This window comes from Oryzias melastigma, linkage group LG21 (genome assembly GCF_002922805.2).
Source record: "Oryzias melastigma strain HK-1 linkage group LG21, ASM292280v2, whole genome shotgun sequence".
Classification (NCBI taxonomy): Eukaryota; Metazoa; Chordata; class Actinopteri; order Beloniformes; family Adrianichthyidae; genus Oryzias; species Oryzias melastigma.
The window spans coordinates 24,928,291-24,955,397 of record NC_050532.1 but is presented as its reverse complement, the minus strand read 5'-3'; the positions used below and the strand labels follow the sequence as shown (position 1 = coordinate 24,955,397).

At 40.3% G+C, this 27,107-nt stretch overlaps 1 protein-coding gene across 3 annotated transcripts in view; it reads right to left on the bottom strand.

The window, feature by feature from the left end:
* The window catches only part of kalrna (kalirin RhoGEF kinase a), a 122,298-nt gene that overhangs the window by 76,435 nt on the left and 18,756 nt on the right, over window positions 1-27,107 (bottom strand). For all 3 annotated transcript variants that reach the window (XM_024286764.2, XM_024286765.2, XM_024286766.2), the window contains exons 2-13: window positions 16,120-16,194; window positions 13,237-13,351; window positions 10,656-10,848; window positions 9,199-9,372; window positions 9,048-9,131; window positions 8,850-8,981; window positions 6,544-6,666; window positions 4,796-4,918; window positions 4,533-4,724; window positions 2,967-3,098; window positions 2,791-2,889; window positions 2,585-2,716 (exon numbers count right to left, since the gene is read on the bottom strand). In XM_024286764.2, the coding sequence (XP_024142532.1) occupies window positions 2,585-2,716; window positions 2,791-2,889; window positions 2,967-3,098; window positions 4,533-4,724; window positions 4,796-4,918; window positions 6,544-6,666; window positions 8,850-8,981; window positions 9,048-9,131; window positions 9,199-9,372; window positions 10,656-10,848; window positions 13,237-13,351; window positions 16,120-16,194 (1,574 nt within the window). The remainder of the gene's footprint in view (window positions 1-2,584; window positions 2,717-2,790; window positions 2,890-2,966; window positions 3,099-4,532; window positions 4,725-4,795; window positions 4,919-6,543; window positions 6,667-8,849; window positions 8,982-9,047; window positions 9,132-9,198; window positions 9,373-10,655; window positions 10,849-13,236; window positions 13,352-16,119; window positions 16,195-27,107) is intronic.

The window sequence follows — 27,107 nt, the reverse complement described above, 5'->3', positions numbered from 1 at the left end:
TCTGCTCTGGAAGAATTACATGTTTTCTCTGATTTCTTCTCTTCATTCTCCATGAATGTGTCTCTGCGTCTCTCCGGGCCTCATAGCGAGCCGAGCGTGACGCCTGCTGTTCTTGGCGTTTCCCTAAAACACTCTCTCACACACTCTGGGGTCTCATAACAACGTCTTTAGGGCGCCAAAATCAGAGCATTCGTCTTTGGGTTTTCCGTCTCCGTTCTCCCTCATGAACTCTGTTTACACGCCGGCTGAGCTGCTGGTGACAGCCGCTGACGCACAGCGACTTTAAATCATTTGTGCTGGGAGACAAACTCGAACGCGGGCCAGCTGACTCCAGAAAGATCGGAGTCTGTCATCGGATCCTGCTGAACAGAATGAAGGGGAAAGCCTTTAAAGCTGGACACGTCTTCATCCCAGAATGCAACACTGCGCGAGTGTGGAACCAGAGAGTTAAACAGACGATCCACAAGACTAAACTGGAAGGAAAACGGTGATTCTGCCTCGTTCTTGTTTGGAAAATAGCTTATCCAGCAGGAGAATCAAGATCTTTAAGCCTGAATCACAAGCACCTATATAGGGGTTCAGGTGCTCCAGGTTTCTCGGGTCGTCCAGTCCATGGAGGGTCGTAGGGAGAGTGGCGACATTTTAAGGGTTCGTCACACTATGTACAATTTGTGCATAGTGCACGCATGAAAATTGGTCATATTTGAGAATATGGGAAAAAGTTAAATTTCACAGATGTATTATGAACGAACCACATGAAAACCACAGAAGAAGTACAAATATCCACGAGAGGAACACATAAACCTGCGCGTCATTGAATTTCTTCACTTTAACATTCAGAGTCCTGGGCAGAAATCAAATCGCGTTAGCACCATGGACAGGTCCCACCGCGGGAATTCACAATGCTTTTTTTTTAAATTAAATAGTCGGATTTAACTGGTCCGCACCAGGTCTAAGTAAATCAGCTGCTAGGCACCAACCAAGACAGCCCGCCAGGTGGGGGCCCTGCCAAAACAGGGGACCCTGCCGTCCAGGGTCATATCCACACCCGCCGCACCCGTCTTCCGCATGGCGCCGGACACCACCCTGTGAGACCCCCACTCGGTATAGACTGCTGAAGGGGGTAAAAGATCAGTCGATTTATGTTCCCAGTAAATAAAATATGTGAACCATGTGTGATTATTATGCTTATATGTGCAAATTTATTAGTGATATGTGCATCCACTATGTAATTTAAAAGTGAAATGTGTGTCTTATACATAAAAAAGGAGTTCAAATTAAAAAGATTTGAAACTGAAAAAAAAGTTTATAAATCGAAATTTTGAAACCTAAAAAACAGAACATTTTAAGCTAAAAATAATTAAATTTAAAAGTTTTGGAGATTTTACATTTTTTTGGCCAATCAACAATATCTGAAGTAGTAAATCTACAACAAAACGATGGAACTGAAGCTCTAGATCTGAGATCCTCAAAGTCTGGACTCATCTGGTGACGTTTTCAGTAACAGATGACCCTTTATGACCTTCTGTGACCTTGAATGACCCTGGGCGACATTGTTGATTATGCTGCTGATCTAGATGCTATTTTTACCTCATTCCTCTGTCCGCGCTTTTATTCATAAATGGATATGTCTTCATTGCAGTTTTTTTACGTTCTGGACACACTTTGGAAATCTCATTAAGAGTGAATTGAGTTGACCGGGATTCAAACCCGCAAACGCTTCATATTTCAGGGCAGTTTTACAGTGCAGCATCACTAAAAACTAGAGATTTTTTATTCTGATGATATCACTGCTTTACCATCAGAATACATGAAGACAGGCGTTTTATTTTGAAAATCAAGCTGGTCTCACCCATGAGGACTTCCTGTTTATTTCCGTAAACAAACATGACTCATAAAAAAGGAAAAATTCTGGATTCATTTTTTACACAAATGTGTTTTTTTGTTCCTTTTTGTGACTTTAGAAAAAAGGCCAAAAGATGGTCACTGTTGTCACGACAACCAAGATGAGAACCTCAGAAGAGAAACCAGAAAGAAGGGGAGAACACCGTCTGGTGGGGGGATACAGAAGAAGCTCAGCATCTTCTCCTCCTCTGGTTCCAGCCCCATGGACACCCCCAGCCTCATGGCGCACCAGAATCAGGACAGTAAGAGGACGTGGATCTGCTTCAGATCCACGTCTCCTGAACAGACCGGGCAGACAGTGGTGGAAAGCTCCAGAGAACTTCTACAAAAGTTAAAGTTTCCAGATAAAAACCCTCAGGAGACTGAAAACTCTCCATCTCAGGTCCAGCTGCTCCCTTATGTCAGCAAAGGAACAGCGTTTCTAGACAGAAAACTGGAGCTTCTGCTCTGCTGCTGTTCCTGTCTCTGCCTGCAGGGGGCAGTGTTTGGACCTGCAGGTGTTCCACTGATGGAAAACAGACAGATCTCTGTAATCTCAGAGGGATTCCAGCGGTTTCAGACATGCCGGGAGGATCACGCTGGCCAAAACGTGAAGCGGCGTTATTAAATTCTGAGCTGCTAAACCCGAGCAGAACCTGTGTGGGTTCTCACAGCACGGGGCGGAGCGGCTCCTCGGTACCTGCTGGACGTCCTGCTGGAACACACACAGCTGAAGCCGCTGGTGCAGGCGGACCTTCCGATGCTGCCAAATGTTCTCCAGGCGCCGCTGGTGGTGCAGGACCTCGTGAACCACGTCCAGGATGCAGTGGACCTGCCAACAAAACATGTTTACTTCATGTTCACCCCGGACGCTTGCAGGGGCTGCTGGGAGTTGAAGTAACTGACCGCTTTGGAGTAGTTGGCCGTGGCTGTGAGGGAGTCGGAGTTGCTGGGACTCAGAGGTCTCTGGAGGACGTCCAGCAGGGCTTTGCCGTCCTGACTCACCTGGAGGTCAGCGGGAGAGAACGTGGGTTCAGCTGCGAGAGCTTCATGAAAGCCGGTCGTTTGGTGCGCTTACTTACCTCGGTGTACGCCTGGGTCACCTGCTCGTACAGACTCTGATGGCGGTGGATGGAGATCTCCAGCTCCTGCATCTCTGAGGGAAGTCCTCCTTCACTGCAGACCTTACACCAGGCCTCCACCTCTGACAGGAACTGGGGAGCCAACACGACGCATTACAGGAATTAGTTTCTTTAAAACCTTTTAACAGTTAAATATCAACAGTTCATTTTTATGTAAACACAGTTTTGATTTGCTAAAACAAAGCTTCCTTTTCTTCTGTCTTTTTTATCATTTTGTAAAACGGTTAAACATTAAAAAGATTGCTCTGGATTTTGCGTCCATCTTCAGAACCTAAGGGTCACTTTCAGGGTCACGGGGATGCTGGAGCCTATCCCAGCTACACCTGATGAACCTATGAAGCCTGTTGTTGAACTGCGGGAGGAAACATGAGAAAACCAACGAACCATGTACATGGAGAACTCCAAGCCAGGATACGAACCACAGCCTTCTCGCCGTGAGATGATGGTGCGATTTATGCTCAGGAGTGGCTTATTTGTGTTTTTTATTCTTTTTAGACATAAACAGGCTCAAATATTTGTTATTTTTCCAGTAAACAACGGTTGTCCTTTAGTGGTTGTTTCCTCTAACAGCCACTAGAGGGCGATGCATCTGAGTATTAGTTTTTGCTACTGACAGTGGCAAAAGAAGAAGTTTTGTCCAAAACAAATCAGATAATTTTCCTCTTAAAATTTGATGAATTTATAATACAGATCAAAAGATTAGTATTCTTGTATTTATTAATTATTTTTTCAGCCACGCTGGACTTTGTGAATTTGTTAGACTTTTCTCCCAAAAGTGCAACTTATACACCGGAAAATACGTTATATCTTTTAAAGACACACTTTGATAAAAACTGTGTTTTTAACATGTTTTTGTGGCAGTTTTTGATGGAGGACACATTTAAAAAACAATTAAGCTCAAAATTTAATTTCGGATAAACACTGCTTTATTAATTAGGCTAAAACTGCATAAATATAATTAAAAGACCATGGGACCGCTTAGAAAACAGATAAAAAGATGATTGAGGAGAAACTTTAGGCCTTATCCAGGTTTTTCAGCCACGTTGACTCAAGTTTTTCAGTGAATTTGTAGGTAAATAGTTGCCTAAAAACCTCTTTCAGGGTCAGAGTTTGTTAGATTAAAGAAGCCATATCATATCCATTAGGAGGGATAAATGTAGGAATAGTAAGAAGGGAAAATTCAGAATCAACCCTCTATTCCAGAGCGACTAATAGTCTGAAAAATGCGGTAATATCTGCGATAAAAGCGGAAACACAGTTTCTAAAAATGAAACAACGAAGGATTTAGCTACTTTTTCTGTTCTGTAGAAGTTTCTGAAGTTTATGAGCAGCCACTTAACCAGAAGAAATGTTCAAGTTTCACTCAAACATCTATTTCTGTATCATCAGCGGGAATCAAACCAGCCCATCTGTTGCCATGACAACCTTCCAGGATGTCTGATCTGTTCATCAGGCGGCTAAACAACTGACAAACAGACATCAGAGAGGGAGGCGCCGTTTTCTCACCGTCTCGGCCTTCTGGTGGAAGACGGCGGACATGGCGAGGATGGTGGAGCGCTCGTCCAGGGCGGCGGCGAAGCTCTTCCAGTCCTGATCCAGCTGAGCCGAGATCTGCTTGATCTGCGCTGACGCGTAGTGGCCGGCCTCCGCCAGGCGGCTCGCCACCGACATGATTCTGTTGATGTTCACGTAGGCGTTCTGGGGGGTGGAGACAGAAACTCCGTCAGCTCGGAGCGCGACGGCAGACAAAGACCAAAGAGCGGCGCTACCATGGAGTTCATGGCGAAGTGGTTGTGCTGGGTCTGCAGCTCGGCGGCGTGCTGGTAGCTGCGGCCGATCTCCGTGTGGCTCTGCAGGAACACCTCCTTGTTGTGGCTGATCCAGTCGAACATCTGCAGAAACAGAACTCTCAGGTCAGAGTGGAGGCGGCGGCTCTGGCTCGGGCCTGCAGCCGATGGGGGCGGAGCCAAATGAACGGCTCCACACAAACACCTGGTCTGCAGTGAGCAGACGGCTCTGCCCCCACAATCCTTCACTGCGGCGCCTCTGTTTGCCTGCTGGTAAATATTTACTGCTGCTGCGAGCTCGGCGGGTCAGCTGACGCCCCTCTGTCTCCGTGTGAAACTCCCACGCCGCTGCTCGCCGTTTGTTACTTTCTAAAAGTCGTGTTTGACAAAAACCACAACCGGGAAGAGCAGAACCTCCTGATGCAGTTTCAGAAAAGTTTAGGGGGAACTAAACGAATATCAGGACAGAAGGAAACAGCTGATGAATCGTCACATTTCTAGCAGGGGAGGGCTAACCATTAGGCAAAGGTAGGGGACCGCAAACCTTCTGGGGGGGCCCCGAGCTGAATATAATAATTTTTCAAATAATTTTCATGGGCGTCATTTTTTGAATTTCAAAATAAAAGAAAAAAAAATGGCAAAAGACTGGTCATGCAAGTGTTTGCACCTCCCCCGTAAATCTGCACCAATGGAATATTCCGCCAAAAGCAAGTTAGCTAGCACAGAGAGATTCTTCCAAGAGTTTGTAAAGAAAAAAAGTGGTAAAATAAAGAAAAGAGGAAGCAAAAATGTTTCACTACACCTCCAAAAGTGAGGTAAAAAAAAAAATAAAACAGGACAAAGAACAGAATCAAAGGAACTGAAAAACAAGATAAAGAAAGTTTTCATTTTAAAAAAGACATCATTGAAGTATTTTTTGTGTTTTACCTTCATACATTATAGTTAATGAATAATACAACTACTACAGAGAGCAACATCTTATCGTTTGCGCTGGTCCCACAAACTGCTACATCTGCCTCTAGATGTAAATGAACCTGTGCCAGTGCCGGCTCAAGGCATAGGCAACTGCCTAGGGCGTACCAAATCCTAATGATTAGGCTATATATTCATGTTTTTTTATATTTGTTTGACACATCACTCATTTGGGTAAAAAAATATAAAAGTAGTAAATAAAAACAAATTAAATAACTCGAAATTTTGACCTAATCAATCATTTTGCCTGGTTCGCCACCCCTCCTGCCGCTACCGCTGTCTAAGCTAGGTGGGGTGGAGTCGTTGTCACTGTTAGTGCTTCTTTAAAACTTTAAGAATGAAAATGCAGCAAAACAAGCCCTCAGAGGTAGCTTTAAGGTAAAAAAAAGAAGGAAGAGGAGGAAAAACGGACTAAAAGAAGAGGTTTGTCTGTTTTATTTTTATTCAACTTCTTGGAAATTTATTTTGACCAAAAATACTCGTGATTTTGGTCGAAAAAGATTAATTTAACTGGAAATCTAGTTTTTTCCTCTATTTTTGAACCTATAACACCTGGATGATTATATTTTAAATTTCTATATTTTGCCTTTCTTCCATGTTACATTATTTACTGTTCAAAAGCACAAAAATCCCAGCATCCTTTGCATTTTTTTTTTTTTATGTTTATTCATGTATTTTCCAATTAGTCGATTCAGATGATTGATATCTTTACCTGAAGATGTTTAGGGGGATTTTCTTCATAATGTCGAGGAGCTCACCTTCTCGGCGTCCTGCTCAAACAGGCGCAGCTGAAAGCACTGGTCCAGCTTCAGCTTCCTGACGTGCCACATCTGGTGGAGGTGCTGCCTGGTGGAGTGGAGCTTGTCCAGAAGACTGGCCACCTGCAGGGAGGAGGACACTAACTTAAGTTCATTAAGTTGAAAAACGCTCTCTAAAAAATAATGATATCAATATTTTTAAGTAAAAGCATCTAAATTCTGAACTGTTATTTCAGGAGTTCTCAGCCTTTTACTATCTCACAGTGAGTTTCACTGAGATTTTCGAAGTTTTCTCTGTTTATAAAGAGTTCCTGTAAAAAGGAGTCGATGACATCACACAGGCATGTCACGATTCCGCCCGGCAACTGGACATTTATGGCCTTTTTTTGAGAAACCACAGCCATCTGTGTTAGAGTTAGTTTCTCGTGATGATTCTTGTATTTTTTATTTTTATTTTCTGAACCCCAATGCAGTTTGTGTTCAGCTTGTGAGAGTGTCTGTCCAAATAATCCTCCCTTTTTCAGATTTTTTTGGGTCATCTTTAATTAAAAAAATGTTTTTCTTTGTTATCTTTCAATTTATTTAACACTTTTGACTATTATTGAGAACTTATTATTATTAAATTATTATTTACTTTAACTCTATTTTTTAATCATTTTTAATCATTTCTTAAAATTATTCAGCAAATATTTACACATTTATTGGTTTATTGCAAACATATTCCTTAACATCTTAAGAGAACTAGGTTGTATTTTTGCAGAAACCCAAACTTATTTTTGTTTTTGTCATTACGTCTTGTCTGAATTAAAACTCTGGATTCAATAAAACTCGTTGTTTTATATTAAAACGCGATCATGTTTGCTGCAGATTCAAGTGAATCCCAGCTTTCCCTGAGGAGGAGTCGGCTAACGAGGAAGCGTCCAGCCACCTTCATGTTCTTAAAGGATGTTAATGAGCCTCAGTGTCAGAAAAAAAGGAGGAAGAAACAACAACAGAGTCTTCTTCATGTGTTTCTGCACAGCAGGCTGTGAAAGATTACGAGTTATTCAACAATTTTACGTTTTCTTTTAGTTTTCTTACTTCCAGCGTTCAGGCAAAATGATGTGAATCTGAGTAAATATCAGATTTTTCATCAGATAAATGAACTCTGGTGGATTTTAACTCAAACATTTATGACTTTTCAACTCCAATAAGAAAACATGAATCATCTGATCTGTTCTCACACACAGAAGATTCTGTTTCTGTAGTCTTTCTCACTAAAAGCAGGATTTTGTGAGGAGTTACTCATTAGTTTTTATGTAAGATTACATTTCTAAGATGAAAAGTAGCAGCAATGTATATTCAGACGATGCTAATAAACACCAGATTTCCATTGATTGTCTTGTCAATATTCTGCAGTTTTGATACTGAGCTGTTGAGAGTCCATGGAGGGGAGGACTCGCCTCTTCTTTACCTCGTAGCCTGTCCAAAATGTGTTCATGAAATTGACGCCTGTGGGAGGAGCTACAAGTAGATGTTTTCAGCCTGATCGCTACACGGAGCTGTCTTTGTTTATCCCATTATAATGCATGTAAGACACAGAGAATTTCTTTGCCAAATCTAAAGCTACCACCTAACGCGACCCCGGAGTAAAAGTAACTAAATTAACCTGAATAATGATAAACAGAAGAAGCTTCCAAACATTTTTCAGTTCATCACTTTATTCAAACAGGAAGCTGTGTAATAATCTTCATTTAAATTTTTCCTTTGGATTTATTACCCCCAAAATACTTGAACTAGTTAAGAATATATTTTCTTTTCTTTATTTTTTTCTTTTTTAAGTTGCTCATTTAGATAAATGTCACTCCTTCAAAATATTCTTCTGTGTTTTTTTCTGTTTAAGATGTTACTAAATTTAGTGGGACAAATATTACGTCCCTAGTTAGTGACATTCAGCATGAAGGGTTAAATGAGAAAATTAAAAACCTAAAGAAAATATTTCATTTTATTTTATTTCTACTTTTATTAATTTTCTTTTTTATCATCTTGTTCTTTGATATTTTAGACCTTTATAGAGATCACTAACAGAAGTTGAACTCATATTTGACAGGAAGAAGCATCAAAGTTCAGCGGTACTTTCAAGTGGAGTTTCTCAGGGTTCTATCCTGGGCCCACTGCTATTTTTAACAACGTTTTTTGTTACTGAAATTGTTTTTAATGTAGTTTCTTTGAATTAATACTATGAACCATCAATAAAAATGTTTCGGTGAAAAACTTTTCATATCTCCTAACTCTTCAGACCCCGTCCCCGTGTCATGTGGTCATACCTTCGGCACCAGGCTCTGAAAGTCAGCAGAACCTGAGATGCAGTTTCTTCCTGAAAATCCGTCACTGGAGCGGATGCACTGAAGCAGCCTCTGACCCTCCAGATCCAGCTCCTCCACTGGAGCTTTCAGCACCTGAAGGAGACACAGTTATTGTTGATCATGAAACACCAGAGCAGAGTTTTACGAACAGCTTCATACCTTTTTCTTAAGCTGCGTGTGCTCCTCTATCAACCGACGAGAACCTTCCACATCGGCAGGAAACTCCTTCTTAGACAGCAGCTCCTGTAAACCAACTTTTGGTTAAAAACGGATCCATCAAACCTGGAGAAGATCCCAAACTGATCCAAACCTGCAGGTCTTCCAGTCTGGACAGCAGGTGAGCCGCGCTGAACATGAACTCCTCCAGAGAAACCCTCAGCTCGATCCACTCATCGTGGTTATACTCCAAGGAGCCTTCGAAGTCGTCCGTCAGCTGTGAAGGATCCACCAGTTTGGCCAGACCCTCAACAGAGACCATGCTGGTCTGCTCACACAAACACAAACGGAGGAGTCAGTTCAGGGTCATGTGGGCGGGGCTTGCAGATGAAATGAATCTTCTCTATGATCAGGGAGGGAACCTTAAGGCCAGAATCACCAAACCGAAGCTCGAGCATTCTTTGAAAACATAGTTTTATTATTTTTAAAGCTCAGAGTTTATGAAATCCTTGGTCATCTACACACATGAAACAAAAATAATTTTGTAATTCAGATCAAATCACAAACTCACTTCTCAAATGAGAGCTTTTAGTCTATGAAATGTCCTGACAAATTCTTAGAAGAAAACTTCTAAAGGAACTTCATCATGGTCAGGTGGTCAGAGAACAACAGAATCTGCAGAATTCTTTTATAAGAAGCTAAAAATATGAACAACTTTTCCTCTATAACTTTGAGGCTGAATTGTGCTTCCATTAAATTATCACTTTAAAGACCCACTCCAATGAAAATCATCTTTTTTTGTGTTTTTAACAAGTTCTTGTAGCATTTTCTCATATTAGAGGACCTATACAAAAAAAACCCACTAAAACTGTTTTCTTGAGTATTTCTTAATTCAAATCGGGTTGGATTTGAAAACCGGATTCTTGAAAAAGCTCAGACAGGTTTCAGACAGTCCCACCACCCACAACCCAGAATGAGCTACTGCAACTGTGCATAAAATATCTCTTTAAAAAAGTTCTTTTTAATTTTAGCTAAAAACTGCATAATCATAATTAAAGATCACTGAAAACAATTTTACAATAGAAAAAAATTATGATTAGAGTGGGACTTGAAGTTACCAAAAGGTTCATCTGCAGAAGAATATTATGAAAGTTTATTCATAGAGTGTCTATGAGGGAACACCTGTGACAGAACATCTCAAAGAGAACACCTGTTCAAAAAGTATCTATAATACAACCTCTTGGAGAACACCTGTGACAGATCAAAAGAAAACACCTGTGACTGAACACCTGTGACGATCTATCTTTGACAGAACTTTTATGAGAACATCTGTGACAGAACCTGTTGAAAAACATCTGACAGAACACCTGTGACAGATCAAAAGAAAACACCTGTGACTGAACATCTGTCATGGAGAACCAATGATTCAACAGCTGTCATGGAACACCTGCTGTAGGACATCTGAGCAGAAACATTTAATAGAACAGCAGCAACAGAACTTCCCCTCAGTGGATCAGATGTAACGATCAAGAGTGAACTAAAGCTACATGATGTTCACAAACTTGCCTGCAGGTCCGGCGGACCGTGCGGTGACAGTCTGGATAAACTGACCTCAAAGGAGAACTTGGCGCTGCCAAAGTTGGTCTTCTGCTTCTGCCAGAAGTTGTCGGGTTTGATGATGAGCGCCACGCAGATCTCAGCAGGGAAATACTCCTGCAGGGTCTTCAGCAGAGGCTTGATGAGCTCCCACTTTGAGCCGCGCATGTCGATGATAACGGTGAACCCACGTTTGCACACGTCCTCGCTGGGGCGGGGCCAGGTTAGGGAGTGGGTAGGAGATTACAAGAAAGCAAAGAAAACAAAACGGGACAGTAAAACATTTAAAATCCAATTTCAAAAAAACATTCTTTACGTTTTACGTCAGGTTTTTCCAGACAAAATCCTCTGTGGTTACCCACACCTGCACATGAGAAAGTGAATGACGCTCCTAGTGGTTGATTTGTTTAATGCATTTTAATCTTCTTACAGATTTGGTTCCATTAAAATTATTTAGTAGCAAAAGTAGTCAGCATGTTTTCAATTTTATTTGTTTCTATATTAAACCAAAAACAAAAAATGTCAAATTAAGAAAGTATTTGTTTTTGACGGATAACTATTTGATGTAACTGATCAAATAATCTGATTTAAACATCTCCAAACAGATTATAATTTTAATCTGTGATTATTTTATAGATGCAAATATATTATTTTTATAAAATCAAAGAAAACAAATCTGCTCAATTTGCTTCTAACTTTAACCTTAACAAAGAGTTCAAAATTATTACAAACTAATTTATTTAAACCTTTATTTCATTTAATAACAAAACAAAATCAAATTAATCAAAACAAAATCAAATTAAAATAGATAAATGAAAATGAACAAAATAAAGAAAACGTCTATTATCTGCCCCTATTATTAAATCAACAAAAGTAAATAAAATAATCAGCCAAATTTGTTTAGTAATACAATAACAATCTATATATGTTTTGAAGATTTTCATATTAATCTGACACAGTTCAAATACTGTAAATGTATTAGAGAAATAAAGAGATTATTAATAGCATAAATTGATTCTCTAAAGGAGAAACTCTAACAAAAATGTTTAGATTAACATTGTAAACTTTGTTCTTCTTCTCCTGGAGGGCGTTTCAGTTGAGCCACTAGGTGGCGATCACGCTGTATCATTACACCTTATTCTAGAAGAAGAAAAACTGTGCTTTATACCACAAATAGCTACTTTAGAAATATTTCCTTGTAAGTTTATAAAGATGTTCATTTAGTCAGCAATGTGTGCTTAGGTCAACCGAGCGTTAGCATTAGCCGTCCTATGGGAAATTCCATTAGACGTTAGCATCAAGCTAGCAGATTTATCATTATGGGTTATATCAATCTCTATTTTTATGGATTCATTATTGATCTATTAAGCTTAGATTGATTCAGATCGATTAATCCAACACAGCCCTACTTTGTGCATACATTTCAGAATGATGTAATTAACTAGCTAACAAAATGTTAGTATTTTCGAATTACTGAATAAATTAGAAGATAGTAAACAAAACCAGGAAACTAACAAGAAATGTTCAAGAACAACAGTTGTGTGGCAACAACAGTTAAAGGTGAAAGCTAAGTCGGCAGAAAAAAAACTGAATTTAAATGTTAAAATGATCAAAAACATAAAAAAAAAGTTGTTAATTTTAACTTTTGTTCATCCTTTTCATAGTTTATTTTATGCTTGTTTTAATATGAATGTTTGCAATCATTTTGTCAAAATTTTGTGTAAACTTTATCAGTCGAAAAAGATGAAATCATCAAAACATTTTTGTTTATTTTTCACCATAAAATAAAAATCTAAGTGTATTTTCTTTTTAATGTGTTTGATTCTTCAGTTTCATAAGAGGAAAAAGTTTTATTAATGTTCAGTTCTCTCCTTAAACAAATCTTTAGTGCTTTATGTAATAATTTGTTGGCGTTCTCCAGCTTCTTTTAGCAGAAAACCTTGTAATTTTTTTTATTATGAACAAACAAAAACTATAAAACAAAAATAAAATGAAGAAATGTTTGGTATAAAGTATAACTGTATAGAGATTAATGTAATTTTCATTTATTTTCTGTGTGACTAAAGGTTCTGTGTTTTTATCCAGAACATTTTAAATCTGAACCTCACATTTGTCTCTTTGCTTTTCTGAACAGTTGATGAATTTATTTCCTTCTGCTAGTTTTGAACAGAATCTGTGATTCCCACATGGAAGCGTGAACTCCTCGCGTGTTCCCAGCAGGTTCTGTTCATTTCTTTCTCATTACTGAAGCCTTTCAGTGGGAACCAGCCTCTGATCTGCAGAGCTTCTGGTGGTTTTCCCTGCAGCAGATGTCTCCTCTGATACGGAGGCCTCGCAGATAAAACGCTGCTTCAGAGGAAATCTTCTCTGCGGCGCTTCCAGTCGACTTGAAAGAAAACGTGGATGAGAAAGCCGACACGGTTCAGATCTGACGACGCTCACAGTCACAGATCAGCTTTTTTCTGCAAAGCTCCACAAACAAAATCCCAAACACGGCGACCGGCTCCGTCTGCAGCCGAGATCTAAAGACGGTTTGATTCCCGGGTAGTGGTGACGCACGCTGCACCACTGTCACACCACCTGTGAGGAAGCGTACCTGGGAACCGTAGACAGGTAGGTGACCAGCCTCCTCAGGTCCTCCTGTTTTATCCGGTCATGGTTGCTGCGAGCCGGAAACGTCAGAATCGGTCCTCCTCTTTTATCGCGTCCTCCTGCAAAAAACACAACGGTGTTGATTTCATGGATTCATGGTTTTACTGATTCATGGATTCATGGTTTTACTGTTTTCAGGTTTCAATGATTTATGGATTTGTGGGTTTGTAGATTCTTGGTTTCATGGATTCATAGATTTGAGATTTTATAGATTCATGATTTCATGGTTTCATGGAATCACAATTTTATGAATTCATGGTTTCATTGTTTCATAAATTAATTATATCATGGTTTTATGGATTTATAAATTTACGATTTTATAGATTCATGTTTCATGGATTTCATGGTTTTTTGTATTTGTGATTTCTTGGATTTATTTATTCATAATTTCTTGTTTTCATAGATTCGTGTTTCTCTTGATTTCTTGGTTTCAATTATCCTTAGATTTATAATTCTTGGATTTACAATTTCATTGATTCATTGATTTCATGGAGCCCTGCGACAGACTGGCGACCTGTCCAGGGTGTACCCCGCCTTCGCCCTTCAGTAGCCGGGATAGGCTCCGGCACCCCCGCGACCCCGAAAGGGATGAAGCGGTCAAGAAAATGGATGGATGGATTTCATGGATTCATTATTTGTTTAATGTTATCTTGATTTCATTAATTCATGATTTTGTAGATTAATGATTTCCTGGTTTCATGGATTCATGATTTCTTGAATTTATGATTTTATCAATTCATGGTGTCATAGATTCATTATTTCTTCAATGTTTTTTGGTTTAATAAATTCATTATTTCATGAAATAAGGATTTCCTGGTTTCATGGATTCACAGATTCACGATTTCATAAATCCATAGTAATCCATAAAATCGTTTATCAATGATTTATCAATTACTTATTTATTTGATTCATGTTTTCATCTACCGTATTCATGATTTCACCATTTTATGGATTCGTTGTATGGTTGATTTGTGGGTTTTTTATTTTATGGATTCAATTTTTTGTGATTTCTTGGATTTATGGATTCATGATTTAATGAATTCTTAGATTCGTGGATTCATGATTTTATTGATTTGTGATTAATAGGTTGATTTTTAATGGATTTCCAGCCCTAAAAAATAGACAATCTGTCTTATAATCCAGGCACCTTTTCTAGAACGACTGTTTGTGAAGGAGTTGAATAGTTTACTTTTTTTTTTTTTTTTACTTTACAGTTGTTTTTTTAAAGTAAAAAACGTCTTATTTTTCTTCAACCAGAAGAACAGGGGGGTCAAAGAGCCACATGCGGCCCCGGAGCCTCAGGATGGCGACCGCTGGTTTAGATCGTTGTCTCGTTGCGGTTTGTTCGATCGCTATGATCACATCTGTCCATTCAGGACAGAATCTCCTGCATTTGAGGAACGAGGGAAAATCTTCTGCTCAGTTCGACCAGCTAAGGTCACAAGACTGTTTGGAGGTCCGGCTCCGTGTTTCTGTTTATGTTGGCCGACAAAAGGCGGCAGCGCTGAAACAGAAGCGAGAACTTCCCGTCAGCTTGGAGGTGTGAAGCGCCGCAGACACATTTTCCTGCCCGTTTCCTGAAACAGGAGGTCCAGGAATCTAAGTCTGACAGCGAAGCGTTCTCAGATTCTAGCACTGTGCACACATCTGTATTATCGCTCTCACTATGAATGCTGGGAGCAGAAGCTCAGTCAATGCAAAAACTAACACAAGATTCAGCTTTCTCACTGGAAATGTTCTGGAGAACTTCTCATGAACTTTGATTCAAACCGAACAGACACAGAACTTCATCTTTCTGGTGTGTTCGACGCATTTTGACTTCATCCACCGTCATGTTTCAGCTGAAAAGAAGCTGACAGACTAATTTAAATGTTTTAGTGAAACCCTGAAATAACTTGAAAATGATTTGTAAAAAGCTCTATCATAGCATAAATGCTGAATCATCAAAAGCTGAACAAAGAAGGTGGAAATAAAAAAAGTCCTAAAACAAAAACACGGAAAAAATAGAAACTTATTTGAAACTTCTTACATTCTATCAACTGGTTGAATAAAAAAAAAAAATCATCCATTTTCCAAACTGGCTAAATCCCTTTTGGGGCAATGGGGTTGCTGGAGCCTATCCCAAAACTTTGCATTTGCTATTGTCGTTGGATCTGGTCGTCAGAAAAGTCCTTAGCAACAGTTGCTAGTGTCATTAGCTCCTGTCGTTTCACAGGACACACAGAAGATATTGTTTAGTGGTACATAAACATGAACAAATGTTCAATAAACTTGTTCAATAGACATAGACAATGGATCAAAGACATAGACAGTGGATGCAAAAACACATTTTTTGGCGCAAATGGAACCCCGTACGGCCCAGACTGTGCCTTCAGTGGCCTCTAGGTAAATTGAGTTTGAGAACCCTGGCTTAAAACCTAAAACGCAAGAAGAAAAAAAAAAAAAAAAAAGTAATAATTCATGTTACAAGTTAAGTTTTAACCTTTGTTCTGTGTAGCGAGGATGCTGACCACTCCACCACCATGCACCTACTTCAGCTTTTACTGTATTTTTATGAAAATAAGATCAACATTTCTGTTCATTTATAAAAAAAAAAAGTCACAGATCCAAATGCTTATTTTTCAAAATTTTTTATAGGAATTTTAACGTTTGCATTCATTTGGGGATTTTAATCCATGAAACACAGAAAAGAATCAGAATTTTGCATTTTTTTCCCCCAAAAATGAACAAACTTTCTTTGTTTTAAATGCTCCTGATGGGATTTCACTCGGAAACAGAGACGTTTGAGGTGAAATGCGTCTGCAGCTCAGCAGAGGCGGAAACTCACCAGACACGAAGGCAACCTTCTCCTTCAGCACAGGCAGGACGTCAGACGCCTTTATGCCTTCAGTCCTGGAGGACCCTGGAGAGAGGAACTCAGCATTAATCCCATTATCTGATCCACATTCCTGAGAGAGCTCCAACATCCCCCCTCACTCTAACCGACAGTCAGCATCTCAAGTGTTTGGTTTTGAACATAAAGACGCGTCTGTGGGTTTTTGTGTTAGAAAATGTCTTCATTTCACAGAGAATTCATGGTTTCTGCTCGCAGTTCATCTGCTCGTCCGTCTGTCTGGTTATGAAATCTGCTCTGGTCGGAGTCCGTGTTCTCTCCATCCCATCACCTTCCTCCTCTCAGCACAAAACGGGTCCAAATGTCCACATCCCGCTGAGTGAGTGTGTGTGTGTGGGTGGGTGTGCGTTTGTGTTACACTGTCAAACACACATTCCTCAGTGGGAACACATGAGGTCAGCAAAATCTCTTCCAGGACACAAAAACACAGACCAACACAGACCTGCAAAGACCTGCAATCGAGACCTGATCCCGTTCACACTGTAAGTGAAAGTGAACCTAAGTGATGATGTCGCTCCACTTGTTTGGTCTGAACCAGAGTTCTCATGAGTGGATGTGTGCGTTTGTGCATGCGTGTTTCTATGAGCCCAATTTATGAGTTTGTGTTATTGTGTATGTGTCTATATATTCATACATGTGTGTGTACATGAATGTTTGTGCATGCATGTTGTTGTGTGTGCATATTTGTTGGTGTGTGTGTATTTGTGCATGCACGTTTGTAGTTTTATTTTTGTATGTACGTTTGTGTGTGCATATTTGTATGTGTCTGTTTTTGTATGCATCTGTGCATGCATGTTTGTGTGCAGGTGTTTGTGTGTGTGTATTTTTGTGTGTATGTTTGTATTTGTTTGTTTGTGTGTGCATATTTGTATGTGCCCTAGTGAATGTGAGAGTGTGTGTCTGTGTATATCTGTACATACATGTATGTTATTGTGAACATGTGTTTTCATATGTGTGTGTTTGTGTGTAGTGAGGTCTTGTTAGGAGGAAAAAGCTTTTGTCATTTCAAACTCACAGGAAGTTGTTGGATCTTCAAACCCGTGTTCATAATCATGTTGGTTTGAGTCGAGTCGCCGTCGACTCCATGAGCTTCATGAGCAGCTACAGCGGAGTTACGGACTTTCTGAAGAAATGCTCGAAGAACAAACATTTCAATGTCCAAAATGAAGAGTTATTTTCACAGTTTAATAACTGAACTCTGAACTGATGACGATTATTGTCAGAAATGAGGCAGAAAAGGAGTAAAACTCAAAAAACATGTTTATGTTTCTTCAATTAAAAATGTCCATCAAATAATTCACTTAAGAGGAAAAGTTTAACTTCCAGGACAAAACAAAACTTTATAACATTATTATTTCATCAGCTATTAAAGATTGACTGAATAATTTATTGTATCTGTCTTTTCAGATTAAACTCTTCACAGCTCATTTAAATTCTGTGATTTTTACTTTTTTTTCCATATTTGTTGTGTTTACAAAAGCAGAACATGATCTGTTGATGAAGTTTCATTAAGACGACAACAGTTTATGCAAATAAACGCAACTGATAGAACAGACATCTGCCAACAGTTACACACACACACACACACGGCTGCACACTGACTGAAACACACAGACACACTGATCCACACAAAGCAGCAACTTACAAGGAAACAGGACAAAAGTAAAAATGACCAAACTTTAAATCCTAAGAAACAACTGTTTCTTCAGACCTTTATCCAACCTGAGCAAACTAACAGTTTTCAAAACCTGCAGCTTCACCAAAACCTGCGAATCACCAAAACCTGCAGCTCCACCAAAACCTGCGAATCACCAAAACCTGCAGCTTCACCAAAACCTGCAAATCACCAAAACCTGCAGCTCCACCAAAACCTGCAGCTCCACCAAAACCTGCAGCTTCACCAAAACCTGCAGCTCCACCAAAACCTGCGAATCACCAAAACCTGCGATTCACCAAAACCTGTGAATCACCAAAACCTGCGATTCACCAAAACCTGTGAATCACCAAAACCTGCCAATCACCAAAACCTGTGAATCACCAAAACCTGCAGCTCCACCAAAACTTTTGGCTTCACAAAACCTGTTGCTACACCAAAACTTGGTGCTCCACCAAAACCTGCAACTAAACCAAAAATGATGGCTTCACCAAAACTTGCTGGAGATACACTAAACTGGACATGATGTAAACCCAATAAATGACCTCCAGCCGGCCACAGATGTCCATGTCTGCTCAGACTGTCATAAACAAACTTCATGGAGGTGGTATGAGTCGTCGACGTTCACAAGTGGGAGTTGTGACTACAGTGTGCAAGATGTTTGGCATAGAGAACACCAGGACTGGCAAATTCACCACTGCTGTCCTGTGTTCTTCACAGATGAAAGCAGGTTGACACTGAGATCATGAGAGTCTGGAGACACCATGGAGGTCGTTTGGTTTGTGTATTTCATTGGAGCTCTCAATGTGCTCACCAGATGCAGCCTGACTGCCATTTAAAGAATTTAAAAAGAATATTTCAGTTGTTCAGGTTTAGGATGTGTTTTTCTTTTGAGGAATACATTTCTTAACATTAGTGCAGTGAAAGTAAAAGTCTTCTGTGTGTTCTGACCATCTTCTAACATGTTTCATTCATAAACACTCTCAGAATCATGTTCATCTCAACTGCTGAGTGAAGCTTCCAGATACCTGACAGCGGTGATTTGTTCTGCTCCTGTCTGGACGCTCTTCCTGCTGCTTCCCGCTCACACACCTTTGATGACACACGTGTTTTCCTCGTCACAGACGCTGCCGTTCAGCTGCTCGTACAGTAGCAGCACAGCGGTGATGGCGGCAGCAGATGGTTGGAGAGGTGAACCCACACAGGTAGACACAACAGAGGGAACAAGTGGAGCTTCTCTCGTGAACGAGCCAACTTTGTCACAAGTGGAGGTTTTTATGAGCCTGCTGTGTCTAACAGACTCCAGCAGCTGCAGCAGAACCAAGAACTAAAACACAGCAGGAAGTTCTCCGGGGTTAACTCAAACATGGAAATCTGAACGAATCGGTCCGGAGTACACGAGTGTGGATTCAGTCCTCTTCTCTGATTTACTCAAACTGTTCTGAACAACTCAAAGCTAAAGTCCTAAAGCTACAGTTCACTAGCTTGATGCTAAGGTTTAATGGAATTTCCCATAGGAGAGCTAATGGTAACGCTCGGTCGGCCTTAACATTCATTGCTGAATAAATGAACATCTTTATTAACTAACAGGCATGAATCTTCCAAACTCGTAAGGAGTTTTGTAAAAAATAACCATTTGTTTTTTCCTCATACTTTCTTCTTCTTCTGGAATAAGGTGTAATGCTACAGCACGATCGCCACCTAGTGGCCAAACTGAAACATCCTCCAGGAGAAGCAGAACAATGTTTACAATGTTAATGATCTGAACATTTTTGTTAGAACTTCTCCTTTAGAGAATCCATGTAATACTTTATGATATTAACAATCTCATTATTTCACTGATACATTTTACATTATGTGAACTGGATCAGAATAATATTAATATATTCAAAACATACTGTAGATTATTAATGTATTTCTAAATGTGTAAACTCAAAATTGAATTGAATTGAAGAATCAGAATGGAATCTTTTCTGTAAATTATAATCGATACCCCACTCTCTTTGATTGGCTGGTTATTGCTGTGTTCTTAGATCGACTATTTATTCCAGTGAGACAGAAAAGGCCAGGTTTTTGCCATCAAATTTTTCAAAAACAATTCAGAAAAAAAAATTCAGTCTGATGGAACAGAGAAATTCCCATCGAGGGGCAGTAAGCAAGTGAGCTGGACAAAGTAAAGTCTGGAGCTGTGTTGGTTCCACCCACCTGCCAATCAAACCCTCAAATGTACGAATAAAAAACATGATTTTGAACACACATTACCAACCCTCACACACAGCTTCCATGAATAAGAAATAAATCAGTGAACATGAAAACGGCTGTAATGACATAAATACACAGCTCTTGCTGCCAAATGTGGAACAACCAGTTATCAGGTTTAGGGGGCAATTTGTTTTTTCAAAAGGACTATAAAAGCTCTCAAGCACCCCCCCGTGAGGCAGCACTGCAGGGCCGAATCCCCTCCATTGGCGTTCCGTTCACGTAGCGAGCTGTTCCAGCAGACGGTGAAGGTGACACCGAGCATGCTCAGGCGGCGGCTGCTGCATCACTCAGACGAATCAGGACAAACGTGTTGAGCTGCTCTGTTATCAGAGCAAAGAGGCTGGGTTCCTGTGAGGTCCTGTGAGGGTCTGGATGTGTGTGTGCGGGAGGCGGTCCAGGTCCAACCCCTTTATGCAAACGTAAACGGTGGTGTCGGCGAGGGGCCGTCCTCCAGGAGAAAACAGGTGAGGCTGTCTGCACTCAGGCAACAGCTGTCTCCACAACCTGCTGCCACACTATGTGTGTTGCCACGGAAACAAGAGCAGACGTGACAGCGCCGAGTTCCGACTTGGAACGCACTCCCGACGCCTCGGCGAGGATGTTGTAGACGAGCCTCCAACGCCGTCGAACCGAGGCCTTTCCTCAGGAAACGTTTGCATGTGTTGACCCTCAGGATCCGGTTACACCAGCTGTTTGCTCGCATCACTGCGTGTGTTTAAACCCCGACCGAGTCTCAGAGGGAAGTTCCACAACAGCAGAAATATTTCAGCCCACACAGACGTCCAACCCAAAAGATTAACGAGCTAAACGACAAAGTGGTTTGATGAGATCAGTTGGTTTAAGTGGCAAAAATGCTGCATTTTAAAGACTTTAAATCTGAATTGGTTCAAATCATTGTTTTAAAGTATGTCATAGAACTGAAAAAACAAACAAATTATATTAAGACCATCAAAATAAAAATAAATAGTTTAAAGCCAATTCTCACCGGCCACTTTATTAGGCACACCTGTCCAACTGATCACTAAATTTCTAATCAGCCAATCACTTTGATCAAATCGTTTAGAGACATGGTCTAATTGAGGATCAGAATGAGGAAGAACGTTGATTGAAGGGACTTTGATGGTTGTTGGTGTCGGACGGGCTGGTCTGAGGATTTCAGAAACTGATGATCTACTGGATTTTCACCCACAACCATATGTGAGCATTACAGAGAATGGTCATAAAAAGAGAAAATATCCAGTGAGAGACAGTTCTGTGGGCGGAAATGTCTTGAGCAATAAATACATCATTTCTGAATTCTATTTTACTACATTCAACTATATCTATAAAGATCGTGAATCAGCGATCTTGGATATTGTGAATATTCCTACTCAAATTTTTGGGATAAGAGTGTGAGAACTCAGATGTTCGTTACAGTCATAATAACAAAGTGGCTGTTAAGTGTATTTAAAGTCAGTTTCTTGATTTCATTTTGTGACTTCTGTGTCTCAGCAAGTTAAGAAGATGGATGGATGGATGGATGGATGGATGGATGGATGGATGGATGGATGGATGAACTAAAAATTGATAAATGGATGGATGGATGGATGGATGAACTAAAAATAGATCAATGGATGGATGGATGAACCGAAAATTGATAAATGGATGGATGAATGTATGGATGGAAGTAGGGCTGGGAATCACTGGGTACCTCACGATACGATACGATACGCGATACCTGGCTCACGATATCGATAATATCGCGATACTGCGAAAATTGGTAAAAATCCTCTCTAATAACTACCATTATATAGAACATGTTTTTGGGGGGAAATATATCCCCATTTATCTTTTTTACCTTAAACACAATCATACTAAACAACTTTTCTTATTTTGTGCAACAAATTATAGACACTTTTGTGCAACATTGTTGAAATCAGTAAAACTATGTCTTTGACAAACATTGACAACAACTGAATTGGAATTATCTGTCAGATTCAATGTTAACAATAGTAAACATGATCAGCAGTGACACTACTTAGTGCAGAATTGTTGTAAACAGAACAAATATTAAATAAGTCAAGTAGTGACAGCTATCTACCTCCAAAAGAACGTCACACCAAAGGATGATGAATATAATGTTTTACAGCCTCTCTCAAAATTGACCTAATTTTTTGTGCACTTTTCTCTCACTTGAAAAGGGCTGAGCATCCAAAAATAAAGGCTGATTTACTCAGACTGTTACTTGAGATTATTTTTCCAATTTTTATCATTTTTCCATTTGGTCAGTCAGCAGTCAATAGGTAAAATCCTTAAAACACACATAATAATGGCAATAAATATAATTTTAAGTGCTTCAATTAATTAGCATTCTCCCTAATTTTACAGTGAATTCATGTACTTTAGTTTAATTACATTTAAATTTAAGTTCATACATCAAATCCTGCTTTTTTATTTAAGAATTACTTTAAAATTAACATTAGCAACAAGTAATTACATTGTTTGAAAACGTCACATTATAAATTTATCAAAGTTACACCGTACAGCAGCAGGTTAAACATTGAAGTGCATGAAAGCGAAAATTCCGACGGTCCTTGAACAGACAACTGCGTAGCACGCGCTCAGTTCCCACTGCAAACAGGAAGTATGTGATCGCTGACATTCTAGCGCTCACACAAACTCACTTCTTACCAGCTGGATCTCCTACAGATGGAGGATAAATACTGACAGGTAGACATGCTTCACACACGCGCTACAGAGCCTGTATCTCACCGGTGCTTCTCCCGAACGAGCGCGTGCATCGCTATTAAAAGTCCGACGCAGCGTGCGCCCATAGTTCCGGCGCGCGACTCAGACGCTCAGCGCAACAGCCTCTTTAAATGAAAATATAATATCGATACTTGGTGAGAACCCATCGAGAATCGATCGCAGGACTAAATATCGCGATATATCGCAATATCGATATTTTGGCACACCCCTAGATGGAAGGATGGATGGATGGATGGATGGATGATGGATGAATGGATGGATGGATGATGGATGAATGGATGGAAGGATGGATGGATGGATGGAAGGATGGAAGGATGGATGGATGGATGGATGGATGGATGGATGGATGGATGGATGGATGGATGGAAGGATGGAAGGATGGATGGATGGATGGATGAATGGATGGAAGGATGGATGGATGGATGGATGGATGGATGGATGAACTAAAAATAGATAAATGGATGGATGGATGGATGAATGGATGGATGGATGGATGGATGAACTAAAAATGGATCAATGATTTTTATTCAGTCAAACTTACAACTCAACAACCGATTAAATACTTTTTTCCTTCATTGTATTTAAAGCAAAAAATAATAAGTTAAAGTAATTTACTACTTTTATATAAGTAACTTGCAGCACTGGTGGCTTTCAAATAATTTTTTATCACGTGGTCCTCCAATTTTATTCAGTGTGACGCCATCACGGCCTCAGAGGCTCCGCCTCCCTCAGCTGACAGCTTCACACCAGCATAAATAATGCAGTTTGGTCTGGTGATTTCAACATGTAACCTGTGCATGTCACACAGAGCTGCCGGCGCAGTGTGTCTCCTCTTTATCTGACACACACACACACCCACACCCACGTGCACTTTCAGTCTGTCTAATGGCCTACACTCTGGTTTTCCTGCAGACGAAAACCACATCCATCACTTCTCTAAAACAAACCCCACAATGCTCTGTCACACACACACATGCACGGATCCATGCTCTGGATGCAGGCTTCTTCTCATTAAGTGACAGTCACTGCGACAACACAAATGCAACACAACTGATGGAGAGAGCTGCCTGTGAGGACTTCTCACTGCTGCTTTTTGAGTGACGCCGCCGTTTCCACGGTGATAACAGTAAGCTTTTCCTCCTATTAGAGACGTCAGGCTGAACACCAGCACTCAAGCACAAAATTCCCTCACCTTCGGAGGAAACAGGAAAACGGTTGGAGGTCATTTGAGTTGAGGATTCGAGCTGAAGGGAGTCAAACCCTGTTCTGTCCTTCATCTCCTCCCAGCAGTGAAAAGAAGGAGCAGAGAACAGACTCCTCCAAACTCCTACAAAGCTTTTACTTATTTAGATTATTAGAAAAAAAGAAATTATACTTTCTGAGCGTCAGATAAATGTTTCTTCCGTCAGTCAGTTCTCCATCAGAGCTCTGGTTCAAAGAGCTGTCACAGTAATCCCAGAGTGAAGGCACAGAGACAGATGACCACACATCCACAACTCATGACATGTTTCATTAAATCCACATGGGAACAAATGTGACCAGAACATCACCCTCCAGAAGGCTTGACCTACAAAATCCTCATTTTTTAAAGAAAATTTAATAAATCTGCCACAAAAAACAAGCACAAATAAAAATATTTTATTTTATCAGTAGAAAACTAAGAATCATTTTTAGTAACAAAAATTTAAAAGTCATCTGTATAATGTTTTATTAACCACAAATGTTAGTAAAAGTAAATATTTTGATAACAAATTTAATTTAAAATATTTTCCTGAGCAACAGAGTATAAACAACAGAGATCAGATCCAAGTATTTCATTTTCATCATCAAAGTCTCCGCCCCCTTTCCTCTATCGTTATATATTATATGGTACCTTAATGGGTACCAAACACTAAATCAACTTTTTTTTGTCTGTTGATCTCTATAAATAAGCATTAATCGGACTCTATCTCAGACTCTATCTTCCATCTTTTATTCTGTAACAGTCGGTCATTATCATGTTAGCTTTAGGATTTGCAATGAACATTTAGGTTGTTAGCTTAATACGTACGCCTTTATTAGCTTATGATGCTAGCGTCATTTTATCACTGAGACCCGGGTCCCCTTCAGTCTGGACTATGTCAGCGTCAGGAAAAGGTGGAGGAGAAAAATCCTCGAGCTAGCATCACTTTCCTCAGTACCACCCTCCATATTGAAGACTCTACGCTACCTCAAGCTAACTATCAATAACAGATCCACACTTCACCCGCTCAGCCCGCGCCTTTTTTTGCAATTTTCAAGTCTGGGCTGAGAGTGGAGTCAGCCTCCAAGTGTCTTGTTGTGTTACTCTTTAAAAGGACCTAACACAAACAAGGTGCCGTTCATTAGAATCCATAAATTTCTTTTAAAATAAAGATAGTTAAATCTAAAATAAATAAAATAGTAAAACAAGAAAGCTGATAAAAGCAAGAACAAATTAAAAAAAAAATAAAAGTAAGAGTCTAACATCCTGTCAAAAGCCTGCTAATAAAAATCTGTTTCTTACAGTTTCATTATTGATTCATGAACAGAACCTGCAGAACACGAGCTCAACAGAACTGGACCTGAACATCCTGAAACGGACCAATCAGATCACAGTCTACAGGTGATGACATCATCCGCCTTGAGTTCCAGCTACATGAAGAGATCCCATCTGGAGGACGCTGACTCAGCAAATCTCACTTACACACACATACACACCCCGACCGACACACACAAACATGCACACACACAAACACACACAGGTTCGAGGGTGTAACACAAGGTTTGGCTTTAAATGGAGAATTGCTGCATCCTGAATTCACACACAGATGCAAACTGAGGGCTGACTGAAAGTAAAAGATCAAAGCCCAATTCTGTTTCTTTGAAAAATTAAAGCAGTTTCTACAGTTTAAGGATGAAGGAAATGAGGATGATGATGAAGATAACAATTATGAAAGACTAAATGGATGAAGAGGCATTGATAGTAACAATAATAGTGCTTTTATTGATGATGATGAGTAGAAGAGGAATACTCTTCATCATCTATGGGGCACTGGTCTTCATCGTCATCCTCCTCATTCTCATGTCAGTAAAGCAGAAGTGTTGGAGCGCACTCAGACCGTCTCCCACACACAGCTGTGTTTCTGCTCACACGTGAACGTGTTTAGGTGGAGGTCAGAGGTCACCAGGACGCCTGAGATACCCTCCTCCGGCGGACTCAGACCTTGAGACGAGAACGAGGCAGATGCTGGAACACGGAACACGTGTTTGAGCTATCAGATCCGGCACGGGATCGGCTTTCAGTCTCCAGACGGCAGCTGTCCGTGCAGAGGAAAACCTCAGACTGAGCTGCGCAGGAATGTGGGCCAGAGACGGTGGAGGGCCTGGTGACAGGTCGGCACTCGGAGGCGCCGCCTTCAACCGACCGCACACATTTGTGTTCGGTGACTCATCGTCGTCCAAATGATTATCACCTTTTAAATGCTGAGTCACAATCCGCTTTGATGATTAGAGACTGGAGGATGAGAGCGGAGTGAGCCGGACCATCATGACGGAATGCAGCCGCCTCTGAGAGCCCAAATAATTGGTGATCAAGAAGACGATCTCAAGGGAAAACAAGTCCGAACAACACGTCAGTCTGTGTTTTCTCTGACAACCAGAGATGCGGTGCAGAACTCAGATCACACAGACCATCCACTCACACTCGGACTCTGTCAGGACACAGATCAATCCTCGGAAAAAAGCCGGAACACAGATGGTGAGGATGACTGTGGCTTCTCTCTGAACCTGACGCACAAAAACACAAGTCGCTTCTGTGGTCAGAAGGCGCTTTATTCCTCCATAAATCCTGGAGGAGCATCAAAAGCAGCACAGCAACGTTTGCAGATGTGAAACCCAAAGATCAGATGATCCTCAGAACCTGAAGGGGAGAATATTAAGGATTAATGGTTCCACTCTCATTCCCTCTGTTCTATAAATACTCTACAGTAGAGCGGCCTCTGCTCATGCAATTACTGTCTGACACAAATGTTCCTGTGTGCAGAGGAGGGGCGTCCAAACTTTTCACCCACCACCACAAACCCAGCATGTTTGGGAGGGAAATATCCTCATTCTGTTCTGCTTTCAGTCGACAAATCCGAAAGGAAACACTTACCTGGACTTTGATGAAGATAATTACTTTACACTGCATTTCATCGCTGTCCTAAGATGAGCAACTAATTGATAGTTTTTTCTCTTTCCTATTGAGACGTTGATGGTT